The sequence below is a fragment of the Lepus europaeus genome, chromosome 12, assembly GCF_033115175.1.
Source record: "Lepus europaeus isolate LE1 chromosome 12, mLepTim1.pri, whole genome shotgun sequence".
NCBI lineage: Eukaryota > Metazoa > Chordata > Mammalia > Lagomorpha > Leporidae > Lepus > Lepus europaeus.
The window spans coordinates 76926708-76948111 of NC_084838.1; the positions used below are offsets into that span (position 1 = coordinate 76926708).

Here is a 21404-nt window from a genome sequence, read left to right on the forward strand (position 1 = left end):
GTTTTTGTAGCTATTGTGAATGGGATTGACCTTAGAAGTTCTTTCTCAGCTGTGGCATTGCATGTGTATAAAAGGCTGTTGATTTTTGTGCATTGATTTTATATCCTGCTATTTTTCCAAACTCTTCTGTGAGTTCCAAGAACCTCTTAGTATTTTGGGTCCCCTAAATAAAGAATCATATCATCTGCAAAAAGGGATAGTTTGAGTTCTTCCTTCCCAATTTGTATCCCTTTAATTTCTTTTTTTGCCTAATGGCTCTGTTGGGCCATCTTCTACTGCTATCCCAGGCCACAGCAGAGAGCTGGATCAGAAGAGGAGCAGCTAGGACTAGAACCTGCGGCAGGCCAGGGCGTTAACACATTGTGCCACAGTACCGGCCCCAAGGATTCCAATTTTTTTGTAGCAAAATAAACATCTGTCAATTCATTTTTCCACAAACTTGTTAAAATGACCTTAATAAAATAGAGTCCTAAAATTTTTAATTAGATTAGCCATTTTGTTCAACAGCATTTGGTCTAGTCTTTTCTTACTAATTTTATTTTGTAAAGCCATTTCCATCATTTAACACCTTTTTTTTTTTTTTAAGATTTTATTTATTTATTTAAAAGGTAGAGCTACAGGCCGGCGCCGTGGCTCAACAGGCTAATCCTCTGCCTGCGGCGCCGGCACACTGGGTTCTAGTCCCGGTCGGGGCGCTGGATTCTGTCCCGGTTGCCCCTCTTCCAGGCCAGCTCTCTGCTGTGGCCCAGGAGTGCAGTGGAGGATGACCCAAGTGCTTGGGCCCTGCACCCCACGGGAGACCAGGAGAAGCACCTGGCTCCAGGCTTCGGATCAGCGTGGTGCGCTGGCCGCAGCGCGCCAGCCGCGGCGGCCTTTGGAGGGTGAACCAACGGTAAAGGAAGACCTTTCTCTCTGTCTCTCTCTCTCTCACTGTCCACTCTGTCTGTCAAAAAAAAAAAAAAAAAAAAAAAAAAAAAAAAAGGTAGAGCTACAGACAGAGGGAGAGAATAGAGAGAGCTCCAACATTTGGTCGCTCAGTCCCCAAATGGTCACAAGGGCCAGAGCTGGGCAGATCTGAAGCCAGGATCCAGGAGCTTCTTCTGGGTCTCCCATGTGGGTGCAAGGGCTCAAGGACTTGGGCCATCCACCACTGCTTTCCCAGGTCATAGCAGAGAGCTGGATTGGAAGTGAAGCAGCCAGGACATGAACTGGCACCCATATGGGATGCCAGAGCCACAGGCGGAGACTTAACCTACTATACCGCAGCGCTCGTCCCAGTATAGCACCTTTTCCTATTTAACCAGGTGTATTTCTGGGTTTTGGGTTCTTACTAATTAGTTCTATTTGTATATCCCTGTACAGATACAGCACTGTTGTAATTACTACTGCTTTAGCTTAAGTATTACTATCTGGTAAAGTGAGTTTGGACATCTTCTTTTTCAAAGTAGTCTCAACCCTCCGTGATACTTTATGGAGTCATATGACTGTTAGAGTTTGTTAAGTTGTTTGTGTTTGGATAGAAGGTGTTTCACATTTGTTGGATGGCATAATTGCCATCATCATGTTGAGCCATCTCGTGCCTAACGAAAAGCGTTATTTCACAGTTAGCAAAATTTAAAATTTTTCTTCATAAATGTCTTGTATATCTTCCCTTATATATTTTTATAGGACACTTACAGATTTTGTTGCAATTGTAAATGGAACATTCCCATTTTATGCATTTTCTTTTCTTGTTTCTTATACAGGAGTATACCATTTTTGTATATTGATCTTGTATCTAACCTACTTGTTGAAAGTTGCCTGTTAAGATTTGTAGATTCTCGTGGATTTTTAAAGTGTAGACTATCTTATCTGTGGAAGGTGAATTTGATTCTTCCATTATACTTATTATGCTTATTTTTCCAGGTTTACTGCATTTTCTAAGATTGGCTTTAAGCAGAAATGCTGATAGAGGACTTCTGTCACAGATTGAAAATATTTCTGGGAAGGATGTTTATAAGCTTAGTTTGGATTTGTGTGTTCTTTTCATGTTACCCTTTTCTGATCATTTTAGGTCTATTGGATTTGCCTAGACGAGGAGCAGTGCTACCTAGGGGTAGTGAAAAGTTCGGGCAGTTTGCTCAACACCCTAGTTCAAGAGTGCCCTCTTCTGTTAGAACACTGATGTGAAGTTTACTTTAGTGATTTAGGGGATGGGGCTGGCTAGGAGTAAGAGGGAGGGAGCTCTGCTATTGGCAGGATATTGTCTTACAGCTCTAGAATCTTTAATTTCTGGTGCTGAGTTAGTATTTTCCTTTACCTCCCGGATGATCTTCTTTTCTCCAGAACGAATGCTTTCTCAAGCCTGCCATTCAGGTCCTTCATATTTTCCTGGAAGGCCATGGCTCAGATCCTCTAGCCTCAGCCCAGTTCCCAGTATCCTCGCATCAGGAAAGGAGGCTCTTTGTGGAGGTGATGCTGCTGTGCTACAGCACCACTGCTGACCTCCTCTCTTTCACATAAGCCCCAGCTGCTGCTGTTGTAGCAGGGCTTTCACCTGCTTCTGGTGCTTATGGGTAGTTCTGCCTCACAATGTACAAACTGAAATTTGCACTATTCCCTGTACCCCATTATACTCTACTTATATGTGATTTTTGTTTGCTTTTATTAAATAAAAATAACAGAAAACCACTGTTTGGAGCTAAGCTCCTTGCAGCAGGCCTCTACAGACCAGGTTAAAAATCCAAATGGAGCCACTCACACTCAAGTTCCTCATCACCAAGCTGACAATTGACCTTCCCAGAAATCAAGATAAGATTAGAGAGATAACAACCAGAGTTCCCAAGCAGGCTAGTTTCAATGGATGTAAAGATGAAGTTATCCCCCCTCAATCATTATAGACTAAAGTGAACTTGAAGTAACTCGATGTTAACCAGTCAGTTGTTTTCCCATTGATCTCTTTCCTGGAAAGTAACTGTGAAATGACCAATATGCTTTTCTATTTCTTGTTTCATCTTTCTTGTGTCTTTTTCTGTCTACGAAATCGTTCTCTGCTAGGTTCATTGGGGCCCTTATTTTATTTTGTGCAAGAAAGTGTTGCTTGATCCTAGAGTCTAGAATAAAGCCAATTACAATTAAGATATTTAAGGTAGGGACCCGCACTGTGCTGTGGCAGATAAAGCTGCCGCCTGCCATCTTTACCATAGGATGCAGTGCCAGCATCCCATATGGACTATGGTTTGAGTCCCAGCTGCTCCTCTTCTGATCCAGCTCTCTGCTATGGCCTGGGAAAGCACTAGAACATGGCTCAAGTTCTTGGACCCCTGCATTCACATAGGAGACCCAGAAGAAGCTCCTGGCTCCTGGCTCCTGGCTTCTGATCACCTCAGCTCTGACTGTTACAGCCATTTGGGGAGTGAATCATCAGATGGAAGATCACTCTCTCTCTGCAACTCTGCCTTTCAAATAAATAAATACATCTTTTTTAAAAAGATATTTAAGGTACATTGGTACAGTTTTGTCTATTGACACTTTTGTTGTTGAATTGTTGACCTAGTTGATTCTGGAGGACTTATGCGTTGAACGAATCAAAGGGTCAAGGAATGTGTTCCAGTCTTCCTCTGACTGTGAATTTGTCATTTTTGTGATTTTTTTTGCCTTAGATAGTTTCTATATTGTTGGGTTTATTGACTTAGGATCTAATATATCTTATTGGTGATTTGTTCCTTTAATCAGCAGGTAATAAATTTTATAACTAGTAATTTCTGGCTCAAAGTCTTTTACATATGAATTAATATAATACAAAATTACTCTTTGTTGTATATACTTTTTATATACTTTTCAGACTTAAAAATAATTTTATTTTAGTTACAAAAGCAGATACTTGGATTTTTTTTAAGAATTCTGGTTTGATGTTCTTAACTCTGAGAAAATATTGTCACTCTACTGTGATTCATCCCTTTTCTTTCACTGTGATTGCTAGGATATTAAATTTTTATGATTTTAAAGAGTTAAAGATTTTAAAAGCTATTATTAAAATTGCTATATTGGTCTATTATGCTATGTTATATGTGTGTACATATTGTATGTCCACATGGGGAAATTTTATTAAGAGTTTTATTTTAAATGGCTTATAGATAAGATTGTCCATAAATTTAAGCTGCTAAAATCAATCAAAGATACATTTTAATTTGTGTGACCTGAATCTGTGTATCATATGTTTTAAACTTGTTGGTAGAAAGAAACTAAAAACATTTTATATGGTTGTGCTTAAGTTTACTGGTTAAACAAACTACACCATGTTAGATATTTAAGAGGTGTTTTCAAATACATGATTCTTAAAATTTATAGAAGGCATTGGACCTTCTGGTAAATGTTTTCTTAAGTTGTTATCTAGTAGTTGAAACTGTTTGCTAAGTATTCATGTAATATTGCTATTGTCAGCAAGCGATCTAGGACTTGCTCCCTCATTTCTCTATTCTAAGCCCAACTTGTTCTTTCATTTCTCTATTCTCTTCAAGGTAGGAAACTAATTCTATTATGAAGGAATCTGTAGGATGCACAATTTAATCTTTAGACCTTATAAAAGAGATGGCTAACATTTTTCTGTAATAGCATAGCTAAAATAAGAACTTAAATAATAATCTCATAGCTAGATTCACTTCGCCATCAGTGAAGTATACAATAAGTAGAAAAAACCTCACTTTCAGACCAAAGGGAAAAAAAGTTTTAAAGTGAGAATATAATTTTCCTCATGGGCATTGTCTACCTTAGAAAAACTACTACAGAACATGCCTGTGACTATAGACTTGTAGTTCAGGCCACCAAAGATTAGAGATAGGACTTGGGCACTCCCTTGACTTGCATCCTCTGGTCTGCTTGAACAAAAAGCAGGAGGAAAAGAAAGCTAGGCATCAGAAGCAATGGGTGGCAGGCCTATTAATGGCTGATCTGTACAGTGATCTGCCCTCAAGGAGACCCAACAGGCCAGTCCACTGCAGTGGCTTTCAATGTGGTAAGCCTGGGCTTCAGCAGAAGTCAGCTTGTGAAGAGCCCTGGCAGCTCTGCCAAGAGTTGGATCACTGGAAATGGACCTGCCCTGGAGTCGAAGGATGCCCCGGTCAGAGCCACAGATCTTATTGACTCTAAGCTGAAAAGCCCTTCACTCAGCCCAACTTCCAAAGTGACCACTGCAGCTGAGGGGATGGTCAAGTAGGGTCAGCAACATTGCAGGCAGAACTGTCAATTTCTTGTTAGAGATGCCACCTGCCTTTACCTGGCCAGCTCTCCTCCCAGGCCAGCCAAGTCATGAAAGTCAACAGAGTGCCTTCCCCTAGGAGGTTCACACCTCCCTTAGGATATACCCCATGTGAAGAGATAGATAGGTCTGGGCCTCTTAACTTACAAGGCCTAAAGCCCACCAGATTATTATCAAGCCCCTTCTATCAGGTTCTATTTGCCTCTCAATCAGAAAACTTAATTGTAGCGTAGACAGCACCTTTCTTAGCTCCTCTAATAATGACTCTGTCCTTTGTTCTAGACCCTGTCTAGCACACTTGGGCCTCATTCCTTTGTAATCATAACCTCTACTCTACCACCAATGGCTCTACTCCCAACCTGTGTGTACTGATGGTCCTCTTCCCCACTTAATGCTGTATAATTGTTCAAACCTGGTAAATGCCACTCTTAGGATCATTGGTTACTATCCTCACCCTGTCTTTTATGACCTTGTCTAAATATGATCAGAGTCGGCAAACTTGGAAGGCTTCCATAGCCTTGGCAACTCATGACGACAGCCTAGGGTGGTTACTGGCGCCATAAACTAGAGTGTCAATTTGTTGGGTCAACAACAGGAGTCACTGTGCACTTGCTCCTCATGTGGGATCTCTGTCCTTAATGTGCTGTACATTGTGATTTAATGCTATAACTAGTACTCAAACAGTATGTTTCACTTTGTGTTTGTATGTGGGTGCAAACTGTTGAAATCTTTATACTAAACTGATCTTCTGTATATAAAGAGAATTGAAAATGAATCTTGATGTTAATGGAAGGGGAGAGGGAGCAGGAGAGGGGAGGGTTGTGGGTGGGAGGGAAGTTATGGGAGGGGGAAGCCATTGTAATCCATAAGCTGTACACTGGAAATTTATATTCATTAAATAAAAGTTAAAAAAATTTTTTTATGATTTTAATTTTCTTATGAGCAGAAATCATATTTTTCTTGTTCCTTTTACTCTCATTTTCTGTTTTCTATTAGATTGGTCCATTTTTAAAATCCCATTTGCTGATTTGCAAGTTGTTTCCTAGGGTTGGCATTTGGTGCAGCAGTTACGATGCTTGTTGAGATGCCTGCTGATGTTGTGAATGTACTGTGGGGCTTGGCTCCAGTCCTGGCTCCGGTGCTGAATGCAGCTTCCTGCTAATATGGCCCTGGAGGCAGCAGATGATTGTCAGTATGGGTGGGTTCCTGCCACCCACATGGGACACCTGGATTGACTTTCCTGTTCCCAGCTTTAGCATAGCATTGTGGAATTTGTGGGCATTTGAGAAGTGAAACAGTGGATGGAAGACCTATTTGTCTCTCCAAAATAAAAATAAATGCATGTTTAAAAAAGATTCAGATCGCTTCTCAGCCTTTTGGCTAAGATCAAGTGTAAAAAAAATTGAGGTTGGGGTGAGTGTTGTGGTACAGCAGGTGAAATTGCTGCTTGGGTGTCTGCACCTCACATTGGAGGGTCTGAGATGCAATTCTGTCTCTGCTTCCCATCTAGCTTCCTGGGAGGCAGCAGGTGTCAGCTGAAGTCATCGGTCCCTGCCATCTACCTGGGAGACCCTGGTGGGGTCCTGGCTTCAGCCTGGCCCACCCTTGGTGGTTGCAGGTATTTGGCATGTGAGCCAGCAGACAGAATATCTCTTTCTCTCTGTTGCTCTGCCTTTAATATAAATACAAATAATCTTTAAAAAAGACTAAATTTAGAAAAAAAGATTCAGCCTAGCATAGGTGAAACACATCGTTAGGTTTTAATAGAAGAAAAAAGCATGCTTCCAATTTGTCACATTAGAAAAAAAGGTGTGCTTCCAATTTGTACTCTTTTGATCATCAGTACTCAAGCTTGAGTGTGCTTCAGAATCAGCTAGGGGGCTTGTCAAGCTGTAGATTGCTGGCCCCACTAAGAGAGTTTCTAAGTCAGTGGGTTTGGGGTAGGACCCATGTCCAGCTCAGACTTTTGTATCTGAGGTTTCTCCATCCTCTGATTCTATCAACTATGGATCAAAAATATTTTTAAAAATTGCATCTGCACTGAACAGATATAGCCATTTTTTCTTGTCATCGTTTCCTAAACAATGCAGTAAAAGTATTCACAAAACATTTCTGTGCTATTGGGAATGACAAGCAATCTATGGGTAATTTATACATACACAAGGATGTACATTGGTTCTTTGCAAACATTACACCATTTTATTACTGGGGCTTGATTATCTATGAGTTTTGGTATGCGCGAAGTGTTCCTGGAACCAATCCCCCATGGATAGTGAGGGACCACTGAATTTGAATGTGTCCCTAGGTGCTTGCTTCTGCTGCTGTTCTGGAATCTATCCTTTTTTTTTTTTTTTAATTTTCAGTTATCTTTATATACAGAAGATCAATTTAGCATATATTAAGTAAAGATTTCAACAGTTTGCACCCACACAGAAACACAAAGTGTAAAATACTATTTGAGTACTAGTTATAGCATTAATTAAACACCTAAGAATAATTGTGTATTAATTACAGAGTTCAACCAATAGTTTTAAGTAGAACATAAAAAATACAAAAGGGCAAAGTATTAAGTTCTTTTTTTTCCTTTTTTTTGTTTGTTATATAGTTATTTTTTTAATTTAATAAATGTGAATTTACAAAGTGCAATTTTTGTATTGTTGTGGCTTCCCCCCCCCCCAACCTCCCTCCCTCCTGTGGCCCTCCCCTCTCCCACTCCCTCTCCCATCCCGCCATTCATCAAGTTTCATTTTCAATTACCTTCATATACTGAAGATCAACTTAGTATATACTAAGCAAGGATTTCAACAGGCTGCATTCATACAACCATACAAGGTATAGGGTATTGTTTGACTAGTAGTGTTTTTAAGTTTCATAGTAAAACACATTAAGGACAGAGATCCTACGTGGGGAGCATGTACCCAGTGACTCCCATTGTTGATTTAACAATTGGCACTCTTATTTATGACGTCAGCAATCACCCGAGACTCTTGCTATGAGCTGTCTAGGCTATGGAAGTCCCTTGAGTTCACCGACTCTGAACTTGTTTAGTGAAGGCCGTGTCACAGTGGAGGTTCCTTCCTCCCTTCAGAGAAAGGCGCCTCTCTCCTTGATGGCCTGTTCCTTCTGCTGGGGTCTTGTTCACCAGGGTCTTTCATGTAGATTGTTTTTTGCCACCGTGTCATGGCTTTCCATGCCTGTGAGACTCTCATGGACCTTTTAGCCAGATCCAAATGCCCCAAGGGTTGATCTGGAATCTATCCTTGAGTGCTGGCAGGAATTGGTGGTTACCATCAGGAAACATGCTAGCACCTGAACCCAGCAGACTGTTGGACTTGATATTTCTGGGCTTCTTGGTGAATTCTCCTCCTTTCCCATCAGCTTGGCATTAAAACTTTTTAGAATGTCCTTTTACACAGTGTGTAAAATACAAAGAAGAGTTTCTGTGACTCTCTACTCACATAATATTGCCAGGAACAGAAATGGCATTTTAATTTCTTAAAGGAGAACAGCTTTCTCCCCACCTTAAGATCAAATAACTATATTTTCTGGAAAGTCTCTCTGGGCTGGTTGCTTGAGTTTCTCTGGTCTCTTATGTGAAAGTACAGAGCTTGTATGTAGGAGTTTAGCTCTTTGCCTCTTTGGAACTTAAGGCCGCTTCTCTTGCCCTTGAATAGTGGTTCAAATTCCATCCTTTAGCCTTGGGACTTTTTGATTTCAAATGGTAATGAGGTTCCTCTTCATTTCTATTCCTCAGAGTTTCCCTATTGAGCTTGGCTGTGCTTGTGTACTTGAGAGTTGTGGGTATAATTTGTCCAGCATTTCTGTGTGTTTAATGGGGTGGAGATTGGGGGTATTATGTAACTCAGTCCACCTAGTTGTCTTCTTTTATCTTTTTATCATTTATGTGGCAGAAAACACCATAGGTTCAAAATGGTTTCAGAAGGAGGAACTGAGTGGTAAAGAGAATTCTTAAAATTCAAAACAGCTGAGCTCAGGGATGTGCAACTCAATAGCCACAAATATCCTTAGTACAGGAGAGAGGTAGGTGAGGCTGAATCAGAAGGAGGTGGTGCTCTGTTGGTGGTGGCTAATCCCATAAAGAAGGCCTGGGACAGTTACAACATTTGAAAATTTTATTAGGCCCAAATCTTCTTGAATGTTTTTACTACACGTAAAGAATACAATTTTAAGCATCTCTCCTTCTGAAGTCATTCTGTTTTCAAACATTGACTTCTCTCTCTTAGGTACACATTGACCACATATGCGGAAGAATACGCTCCACCATATGACTATCCGTCACGTGTGAGTACAGAGCCATGCTCTAAGATGTATTTGTGTTCTTACAATGACTCATTACACTGAGTGTAAATAGTCAAACTTGGGGAGAAAGGAGAAATGACTGATATTTATGATGTTTTATATTTATTTAGAAATATTAGCTATTTGTGAGAGTCAATAGAATGTTTTATGGTTATGATTTTTTTCTTTTTTAATTATTCCCCCCCAAAGAGATGTTTTATTTAAGGAATACAGACTTCATGCATTTCATAAGTACAACTTTAAGAATATAGTGATTCAGGCTGGCGCCGTGGCTCAATAGGCTAATCCTCCATCTGCGGCGCCAGCACACTGGGTTCTAGCCCTGGTCGGGGCACCAGATTCTGTCCCGGTTGCCCCTCTTCCAGGCCAGCTCTCTGCTGTGGCCCGGGAGTGCAGTGGAGGATGGCCCAAGTGCTTGGGCCCTGCACTCCATGGGAGACCAGGAGGAAGCACCTGGCTCTTGGCTTCGGATCAGCGTGGTGCGCTGGCCGCAGCGGCCATTGGAGGGTGAACCAATGGAAAAGGAAGACCTTTCTCTCTGTCTCTCTCTCTCACTGTCCACTCTGCCTGTCAAAAAATAAAAAAAAGAAAAAAGAAAAACAAAAGAATATAGTGATTCTTCCTACCATACCCACCCTCTTACCCATTCTCCCACTCCTTCTCCTCCTCCCTCTCCTATTCCCAGACTCAGTCTCTACTAAGAACCATTTTCGGCCGGTGCCGTGACTCAAAAGGCTAATCCTCCACCTTGCGGCACTGGCACACCGGGTTCTAGTCCAGCTCTCTGCTGTGGCCAGGGAGTGCAGAGGAGGATGGCCCAAGTGCTTGGGCCCTGCACCTCATGGGAGACCAGGAGAAGCACCCGGCTCCTGAATTTGGATCAGCGCAGTGCGCTGACCGCAGCGGCCATTGGAGGGTGAACCAATGGCAAAGGAAGACCTTTCTCTCTGTCTCTCTCTCTCACTGTCCACTCTGCCTGTCAAAAAAAAAAAAAAAAAACATTTTCAATTAACTTTATACACAGAAGACCGACCAACTCTATATTAAGTAAAGAGTTCAACAATAAAAAAAGCCAAAAACCAAAACCAAACCAAACCAAAACAAAACAAAAAACTATTCCTCAGCAGTCAAGACAAGGGCTCTTCAAAGTTATTGCATCTTGAAGTTAATTTCACTTCCTTTTTTTAGAAACTTAATTAATTTTTATGAAGCACCCAAGAATGATACATAGTTTGGGAGCACTTAGACATACTCCTAATATAGCATTTTGAGGACAGAGGTCCTTCATGGGAAGTTAGTGCATAGTGACACTTGTTAATTTAACAATTAACACTCTTCTGTATGATGTCAATGATCACCCAAGGTTCTTGACATGAGCTGCCAAGGCTATGGAAGCCTTTTGAATGCACAGCCTCTGTCGGTATTTAGACAGGGCCATAAGCAAAGTGGAAGTTCTCTCCTTCCTTCAGAGAAAAGTACATCCTTCTTTATTGACCAGTTCTATCCACTGGGGTCTCACCCACAGAGATCCTTCATGTAGGACACTTTTTTTGCCACAGTGTCTTGGATTTCTATGCCTGAAATGCTGTAGTGGGCTTTTCAGCCAGACCAGAATGCCTTAGGGTTGAGTCTGAAGTAAGAATGCTATTTAAAGCAATTGTCTTCCTATGAGTCTGCTGTGTGGACTGCTTCCCAGGTTGGAACATTCACTCCTTTTTAATTCTATCTATTATTATTATTACCAGACCCCTAATCCTATCCATATGATCCCTTTAACACATAAGACGGTATTTTTACCACCCAGCTTAAGGAGATTTGGGGTCCCATGACAAGTTTTTAAACTGTACCCTTAGAAGTAAATCTGTAGGAGTGTATGCAGAACTATAATGCTTTACAGTTACAAACTTCTTACACTTCGTAATTACAAGTTTAGGAACATAATGATTCTTCCCACCGTGCCCACCTCCCCACTCATACTCCTAATCCCTCTTCCTTCTTCCTCTCTTACTCACACTCTTATTTTTTACTGAGATCTATTTTCAATTGACTTTATGCACATATGTTTAACTCTATGTTAAGTAAAGAATTCAACAAATAAAAAAAAACAAAACAAACAAAAACTCCAAAATTGTTCCTCAACAGTCAAGACAAGGGGTCTTCAAGTCATTGCTTCTCAAAGTGAATTTCACTTCTACAGAGTGCCTTTTAGTTTCACTCTTAGTTGTCACAGGTCAGGGAGAATATGTGGTATTTGTCCTATTGGAACTGGTTTATTTCACTAAGTATGATATTTTGCAGATTCATCCATTTTGTTGTAAATGACCGGATTTCATTTTTTAAAAATCATTGTGTGGTATTCCATAGTGTACATATCTCATAATTTCTTTATTCAGTCTTCAGTAGATTTCAGCATTTGGGTTGATTCCATATCTTAGCTATTGTGAATTGAGCTGCAATAAACATAGGGGTGCAGATAACTCTTTCATATGCTGATTTCATTTCCCTTGGGTAAATTCCCAGGAGCGGGATGGCTAGGTCATATGGTAGGTCTGTATTCAAATTTCTGAGGTATCTCCATACTGTTTCCATGGTGGCTTTACCAGTTTACATTCCCACCAACAGTGAATTAGGGTACCTTTCCCCCACATCCTCACCAGCATTTTTGCTTATTGATTTCTGTTTATTGATGTGGGCCATTCTAACTGGGGTGAGGTAAAACCACATTGTGGTTTAGATATGCATTTCCCTGGTGGCTAGTGATTGTGAGCATTTTTTCATGTGTCTGTTGGCCATTTGGATTTCCTCTTGAAAAAATGTCTGTTTAACCCTTTGCCCATTTCTTCACTGGGTGGTTTGTTTTGTTGTTGTAGAGTTCCTTGATCTCTTTAAATACTATGGTTATAAATCCTTTATCACTTGCATAGTTTGCAAATAATTTCTCCTATTCTATTGCTTGCCTCTTCACTTTCCTGAGTGTTTCTTTTGCAATACAGAAGCTTCTCAATTTGACATAATACCATTTGTGAATTTTGGCTTTGATTGGTTGTGCCTCTGGGTCTTTTCCAAGAAGTCTTTACCTATGCCAATGTCTTGCAGGGTTTCCCCAATATTCTCTAATAATCTGATGGTGATGGAGGCAGATCATAAATTTATGTCTTTAATCCATTTTAAGTGGTCTTTTGTGTAAGGTATAAGGTAGGGGTTTTGCATACTTCTGTATGTGGAAATCAAGTTTTTCCAGTGCCATTTGTTGAAGAGACTGTCCTTGCTTCAGGAATTGGTTTTAGCTTCTTTGTCAAATATAAGTTGGTTGTAGATGCTTGGGTTGATTTCTGGCATTTCTATTCTGTTCCATTGGTCTATCCATCTGTTTTTGTACCAGTACCAGCCTGTTTTGGTTATAACTGCCCTATAGTATTTATTGAAATCTGATATTGTGATACCTCCAGCTTTGTTTTTGTCATATAAGATTGATTTAGCTATTTAGATTCTCCTGTGTTTCCATATGAATTTCAGCATCATTTTTCTATATCTGAGAAGAATGTCCTTAGTACTTTGATTGGTATTACAATGAATCTGTAAATTGCTTTTGGAAGTATGGACATTTTGATGATATTGATTCTTCCAATTCATGAATGTGGAAGATTTTAACATTTTTTATATCTTCTTTTTCTTTCTTTAACATTTTGTAATTCTCATTGTAGAGATCTTTGACCTCCTTGGTTAAGTTTATTCCAAGGTATTTGATTTTTTGTAGCTATTGTGAATGTGATTGACCTTAGAAGTTCTTTCTCAGCCGTGGCATTGTCTGTGGATACAAAGGTTGTTGATTTTTGTGTGTTTATTTTATATCTTGTGACTTTACCAAACTCTTCTATGAGTTACAGTAGTCTCTTAGTGGAGTCTTTTGGATCCCCTGTATATAGAATCATATCATCTGCAAATAGGGATAGTTTAACATCCTCCTTCCCAGTTTATATCCCTTTGATTTCTTTTTCTTGCCTAATGACTCTGGCTAAAACTTCCAGGACTATATTGAATAGTAGTGGTCACGGTGGACATCCTTGTCTGGTACGAGATCTCAGTGGGAATGCTTCCAACTTTTCCCCATTTAATAGGATGCTGGCTGTGGGTTTGTCATAAATTGCCTTGAATGTTGAGGAATGTTCCTTCTATACTCAACTTGCTTAGAGTTTTCATCATGAAAGGGTGTTGTATTTTATCAAATTCTTTCTCTGCATCTATTAAGATAATCGTACAGTTTTTGTTCTGCAGTTTGTTAATATGATGTATCACATTGATTGATTTGTGAACATTGAACCATCACTGCATACCAGGGATGGTCTGGGTGAATGATCTTTCTGATGTGTTGTTGGATTTGATTTGCCAGAATTTTGTTGATTTTTGCATCTATGTTCATCAGGGAAATTGGTTTGTAGTTCTCTTTCTCAGTTGCATCTTTTTTGGTTTAAGAATTAAGGTGATGCTGGCTTCATAGAAAGAATTTGGGAGGATTCCCTCTCTTTCAGTCATTTTGAATAACTTCAGAAGAATTGGAGTTAGTTCTTTAAATGTGTGGTAGAATTCAGTAGTGAATCCATCTGGTCCTGGTTTTCTTTTTTGGGAGGGTCTTTGTTACTGATTCAGTTTCCATGTTGGTTATGGGTCTGTTTAGGTATTCTGTGTCTTCATGGGTCTGTTTAGGTAGGTTGTATGTGTCCAGGAATCTGTCCATCCATCCATTTCTTCTAAGTTTTCTGCCATTTCTTCTAGGTTTCCTGGTTTGTCGGCATATAGCTCTTGGTAGTAACTTCTGATGATTTTTTTTATGTCTGTGGTGTCTGTTATTACATTTCCTTTTTAATCTCTGATTTTATTAATTTGGGTCTTCTCCTTCCTTTTTTTTTTTTAATTAGTTGGGCCAATGGTGTGTCAATTTTGTTTGTTTTTTTTCAAAAAAACAGGTCTTCATTTTGCTAATCTTTGGAATTGCTTTTTTGCTTTCAATTTTGTTGATTTCTTCTCTAATTTTAATTTCTTTTCTTCTACTATTTTTGGGTTTGGTTTGCTATTGTTTTTATAGATCCCTGAGATGTACTGATAGCCCATTTATTTGGTGCTTTTCAAATTTTTTGATGTAGGCACCAATTTCTATAAACTTTTCTCTTAACACGGCTTTTGTTGTATCCCCTAAGTTTTGATATGTTGTATTCTCATCCTCATTTGTTTCCTGAATTTTTTTGATTTCTCTTTTGATTTCTTCAATGACCCATTGTTCATTCAGGAGCATGTTGTTCAGTCTCCATGTGTTTGCATATGCTCTAGAGATTCCTGAGTTGCTGATTTCCAGCTTCATTGTTTTGTGGTCTGAGAAGATGCATGGTATGATTTAGATTCTTTTGAATTTGCTGAGACTTGTTTTATTGCCTAGCATGTGGTCAATCCTAGAGAAAGTTCCATGCACTGATGAGAAGAATGTGTATTCTGCAACTGTAAGATGGAAAGTTCTGTAGATATCTGTTAGGCCTATTAGGTCTATAGTGTTGATTAACTCTGTTGTTTCCTTGCTGATTTTCTGTGTGGTTGATGTGTTCATTGCTGAAAGTGGGCTATTGAAGTTCCCCATTACTATTGTATTGGAGTATATGTCTCCCTTTAGATCCATTTACAATTCTTTTAGATTGCCAGGTGCCCTGTAATTTAGTGCATATAGATTTATAATAGTTACATTTTTCTTTTGAACTGATCCCTTAATCATTGCATAGTGCCCTTCTTTGTCTCTTTTAATAGTTTTGTGTTAAAGTCTATTTTGTCTGATATTAGGATGCCCATACCATCTCTTTTTGATTTCTGTTAGCAGGGAATATTTTTTCCATCCTTTCACTTTCAGTATGCATGCATCTTTGTGGTGAGATGTGTTTCTTATAGAGAGCAAATAGACAGTTTTATTTTTCAATCCATTCAGCCAGTCTTTGTCTTTTAACTGGAGAGTTGAGGCTATTTACATTCAAGGTAACTATTGATAAGTAACAACTATGCCCTGCCATTTTTCCATAAATATTTCTATTTCTTACTTTGTATTTCCTTTGTACTTTTACTGGATGATTTTCTTACTTTACCTTCTTTCATAGAAGTGACCATGTTTCTGTGTTTCTGTGTGCAGTGCATCTTAAGCATCTTTTGCAAGGCTGGACAGGTGGTGACAAATTAATTTAATTTCTATTTTTTATGGAATGCCTTTATTTCACCTTCATTCATAAATGAGAGCTTTGTGGGGGACAGTATTCTGGTTGACAGTTTTTTTCTCTTAAGACTTGGAATATATCTCACCATATTCGTAGTCTGTAGGGTTTCTAATGAGAAGTCTGCTTTGAGTCTAATTGGAGATCCTTTGAAAGTAATCTGGTATATCTCTCGTGCACATTTTAAAATCTTTTCTTTATGTTTTGCTGTGGAGAGTTTGATTACAATGTATTGTGGTGAAGATATTTTATGGTAATGTCTATTAAGAGTTCTACGTGCTTCCTATACTTGGATGTCCCTTTCTCCAAATTAGGAAAATTTTCTGTTATTATTTCACTAAAAAAGTCTTTTAATACTTTCTTTCACGCCTTCAGGAATTCCTAGAACCTGTATGTTGGGTCATTTGCTAGTATCCTGTAGAGTCTCAACAGTGGTTTTTAGTTTTCTAATTTCCTCTTTTTTTTTTTTGTCTGACTGTATAATTTACTGCAATTTGTCTTCTAAGTTGGATTTCTTTTTTCTGCTTCACCGATTCTGTTGTTAAGGCTTTCAACTGCATTTTTTAATTTGTTCTTCTAATTCCTCATTTCCAAGATTTCATTTTGCTTTCTCTTTAAGATCTGTTTCATGGGAGAAATTTTTTTTATGTGTTGTATGGATTTCATTAGTTTGTACATTTACTTCTGATTACTTCTATGTAATCTTATGATCAATTCTTTGAATTCCATTTCTTGCCTTTCTTCAAAGTCTTCAGCTTCACAATCTATTATTGAAGTGTTGTATTCTTTTGGGGCATCATGTTGTGTTCCTTATTCTTTTTTCTTGAATTGGTGCATTTATTATTCGGCTTTTGTCGAGATACTTGTTGGTTTCTTCCTTATTTTTTGCTGTGGCAGCTTTTATCTTTGGACTATGTCTGTGTGAATTAGTGGAGTGTCTGCTTTCAGAGAATACCTAAAGTCGTGTGGTGGATGTGGTCAGGGAGCTCTGTTCATTGTTCCAAGGTGAAGAGAGTGTTAAGATGACACTCTGGTTGGGTGTGGTAAATCTCTCTCTCTCTCTCTCTCTCTCTAAATCAGAGGCAGAAGGGAGGTTTTTCCTCTGTTGGTGTATACTCAGCTCATTTCCTTTCCTCAAAGGAGACCAGTGCCTGGGTGTTAGTCCCAGTGAGTATTATATTTGTCTGCACTTCCACAAGGAGCACATAAAGGATCCATGCAGTCCTTGGTGTAAGCAGATTCCCCAGCAGTGTCCCTCACCAGGGAACCAGAGATTACTGAGTGTGTGGAGCCTCCCACAGTGACTGCCGAAAGTCTTCGCCACACCCTAAGCCTTCCCACACAGGCTCAGAGTTTTCAAAGCCTCGTAGTTTCAGTATTTTCACAGTCCCAGCACACAAGCCTCCCACAGTCACCAGCACCCAGCTCCCCAAAAGTTCTCCCCTCCAGACTCAGGAGTATCCACTTGGCTGGTTGCAGGGTCTGGATACAAGCTGGCACACCTGTAATATGTATGTCCAAAATGGCACCTGCTCTCTTTTGGTTTGTTACAGGATGCTGTTGCAGGGTGACTGGGGAGAGAGAAATGAGGCACCTCCTCCTCTAGTTTGGCAGGTACACTATCCCCCAGAGGGCTCCAAGCTGGATTCCTTCCCAGCTTTTCCTGCAGCTTTATTGCCAGTGGCTTGGACTGTTACAGTCTGGTCTCACCTTTCTCCAAAGCTGGTGCTGAGGCTCTTGGCTGCTTTGGTCCTGATTTGTGCATACCCACACCCTCCACATAGGTCCACTGTGTCTCTCTAAATTGCATGTAGTTTCCTCCTCTGTTTTCTCCCTAACTGTTTCCTGAGACAGCACTCTTTCCGTTTTTTAAAAGAAGTTTTATTTATTTATTGAGAGGTAGAGTTACAGACAGTGAGAGGGAGAAACAGAGAGAAGGGTCTTCCATCTGCTGGTTCATTCCCCAAATGGCTGCAATGGCCAGAGCTGCACTGATCCAAAGCAAGGACCCAAGAGTTTCTTCTGGGTCTTCTACACAGGTGTAGGGGCCCAAGTGCCTGGGTCATTTTCTACTGCTTTCCCAGGCAATAGCAGAGAGCTGGATTGGAAGAGGAACAGCTGGGACTAGAACCAGTACCCATGGAGACTTAACCCACTGTGCCACAGTGGTGCCCCTCTCTACTTTTTTCTTAACTATTTTCTCCTAGACTAGAGCAGTAAGCTCCCCCCTACTCTGCCATCTTAATCCAATCTCTGGTTATGATTTATATTTGGAAATTTATACATTTTTGGGATAACATATTGCAGTGTCCAAAACATTATTCATAATCTTTGTTGTCTTGTTTTATTGTCCCTTACTCTGCATTCAATTAATTGGAAATGAGAACCCACCTTCCTATTTATTTGTATTACATTGCCTGATAAAAATATGTGAATTAATTTAGTTCTGGGATATATATATATATATATATATATATATATATATATAACTATTGATAACTTGAATATGTTTATACTTTAAAAATTATTCAGGGGCAGGCATTTGGTAGTGCAGTTAAGATGACATTTGGGTTGCCCACATCCCATATCAGAGTGCATGGGTTCAAGTCCCCACTCCATTTCTGATCCAGCTTCCGGCTAATGCACACACTGGGAGGCAGCTCAAGTACTTGGGTCCCTACTATCTATGTGACAGATGTGAATCAAGTTCTGATCTCCTGGCTTTGGTTTGGCTGAGCCCTAGCCGTTGGGAGCATTTGGGGAATGAACCAGGAGATGGAACATCCCTTTCTCTGTCTCTTTCAACTAAATAAAAAAAATTAAGAAAAAACCCCACAAAATTTGCAACAGAAACAAAACAAACATGCTTCCTAATAGCGTTGTTCTGAAAGTCTTAAGTGTAATATGCATGAGATAGAAATAAAAGATTTAACTACTGATGAAGAACATTTGAAAAGTCCTTTTTATTTTGTGACAAGATGATTATCTTCTTAGGACTGCCAGGATGTTAAACTGAGAAGTAATTAAAATCAATGAGACAATAGCTTTCCTTAGTATCAACACAAATCAGTAAGTTGTAAAAGAGAGGAAAATATGCAAATTACTATGGAAACACAAATTTCACATGCTGGTTTTTTTTTATATTTTTATTTTTTATTTTTGACAGGCAGAGTGGACAGTGAGAGAGAGAGAGAGACAGAGAGACAGGTCTTCCTTTACCGTTGGTTCACCCTCCAATGGCCGCAGTGGCCGGCGTGCTGTGGCCAGCGCACCACGCTGATCTAAAGCCGGGAGCCTGGTGCTTCTCCTGGTCTCCCATGGGGTGCGGGGCCCAAGGACTTGGGCCATCCTCCACTGCACTCCCGGGCCACAGCAGAGAGCTGGCCTGAAAGAAGGGCAACCAGGACAGAATCCGGCGCCCCGACCGGGACTAGAACCCGGTGTGCCAGCACTGCAGGCAGAGGATTAGCCTATTGAGCCGCAACTCTGGCTCAAATGCTGTTTTAAAAATATTATTTATTTAAAAGGCAGATTACATACACACACGCATGCGCACATGCGCGTGCACACAGACACATACACACACACAAAGAGAGAGAGAGAGAATCTTCCATCTTCTGGTTCACTCCCCAAATGGTTGCAAGTGCTGGAGCTGGACCAGATCAAAGCCAGGAGCCAGGAGCCAGGAACTCCAACTGGGTCCCCCATGTGGGTAGCAGGGACCCAACCATTTGGACCATCTTCTGCTGCTTTCCCAGGTGCATTAGCAGGGAGATGGCTGGAAGTGGAGAAGCTGAGACTTGAAATGGTGCTCATAGGGTTACTGGTGTCACAGGCACTGCGTAACCTGCTGTGCCACAACATCAGTCACATAAAATGCTTTTAGGAGGAAAATTGTGCCAAGCTTAATAAAGGAAGACACAGTCATACTTCTCCAGAGTTGGCTGATCTCTTTGTTTGCCCCAGCTACTTCCCCATCAAGAGGTGAATGTTCCTCTGTCTCTTGAATGTGGCTGATTTGATTGAGAGAACATAGCAGAAGTGACTCTCTGCTAGTTTTAAACCTAGCCTCAAGAAAACTGCAACTGGGGCCAGCATTGTCGCATAGCAGTTTAAGCTGCCGAGTGTAATGCTGGCATCCCAAGTAGGTACCGGTTCAAGCCATAAAAACAGCAAATATGATAGCATATGAACTGGTTTGCTTGAAACATACAAGACTCACACATATCACATGGAAAAATGTTAATAACCTTAGAAAAAGAGCAAAGACATATATATGAATATAGGCAATTGTAAATAATAACTACAGGAAAATACTCAATTTGTTGGGTGGGCATTGTGGCAGAGTGGTTTAAGCTGCCACTTGGGATACTACATTTCGTATCAGAGTGCCTGGTATGGAATCCCACCTCTTCTTTGGATCCAGCTTCCTGCTAATGTATACCTTGGGAGGTAGTACTTGGGTCCCTGCCATCCTTGTGGGTGACCTGGTTGGAGTTCCTGACTCCTGGCTACAACTGGGCCTAGCCTTATTTGTCCTTCAAACAAATAAATGAATTGATTTTTAAAAACCCCTAAATATACAAATAATAAAATATGTGAGTTAAAGCTATGAGTTCTGTTTTTTTGTTTTTGGTTTTTTTTTGTTAATGAAACTGGCAATATTTTAAAAATAGTGCCAGGCCAGCTCTGTGCTGTGTCCCGGGAGTGCAGTGGAGGATGGCCCAAGTGCTTGGGCCCTGCACCCCATGGGAGACCAGGATAAGCTCCTGGCTCCTGCCTTCGGATCAGTGCGGTGCTGATTGGAGGGTGAACCAACGGCAAAAGGAAGACCTTTCTTTCTGTCTCTCTCTCTCTCACTGTCCACTCTGCCTGTCAAAAAATAAATAAATAAATAAATAAATAAAAATAGTGCTTGGTGTGGTAAAGATGGGGTGAGTTGGAATTTTTTTATGTTGCCAAGAAGATTGTAAATTGTTCTAATCCTCATTGAATGGAATTTGGAAGTATGTGTCATGATCCTGTGTGACTTAATAACTCTTCTTCTAGGTAACTTTCTCAAAGGGAAATAATTTAAACCAGGAATACAGTTTATGCCAAATATACTCATTACTGAATTGTGTATACTGGCAAAATTTGGAAACCACCTTAATGTTTAGTATTAGTAGTAGTGTTAATTAAATATGCTACAATTATATTATGGATGTTGTGCATTATTTATAGAGTCCATAGTTCTTTGGTGTCTTAATAAATTCTTGTTTAAGGTTAAGAAAAACATTAAGATAGAGGATTTTATCTGAATTATGTGATAATATAAAGAAAAAACTAGAAAAGCTCAAAACGCTAGTCAAGTTGACCTTAAATGCTGAGACTCTAGGTGATTGTGTTCATCTTCACATTTTGTAGCATTTTCCAATTCAACAACACTGCTCATGTTACAGTCAGAAAACCAAAAGAAAACAAATATATATTATTTTAAAATGCATTTGTATGGGGTTTGGCTTTTTCTTTGGACAAAAGGAAGGTTGTAAGACACTTAATTAAAAACTCATAAAATTCAAAGGACTCAATATAATAAATATAAAGAATGTGAAATGTAGTCTCAG

The 21404-nt window shown here is 39.8% G+C and overlaps 1 protein-coding gene across 4 annotated transcripts in view; it reads left to right on the forward strand.

Annotated features, from left to right (window-relative positions):
• Positions 1 to 21404, forward strand: part of CFAP95 (cilia and flagella associated protein 95) — a 171329-nt gene that overhangs the window by 65178 nt on the left and 84747 nt on the right. For 3 of the 4 annotated variants that reach the window (XM_062207073.1, XM_062207072.1, XM_062207075.1), the window contains exon 5: positions 9481 to 9538. The exons of the other annotated variant lie outside the window; for it this stretch is intronic. In XM_062207073.1, the coding sequence (XP_062063057.1) occupies positions 9481 to 9538 (58 nt within the window). The remainder of the gene's footprint in view (positions 1 to 9480; positions 9539 to 21404) is intronic. 4 annotated transcript variants of the gene reach the window in all.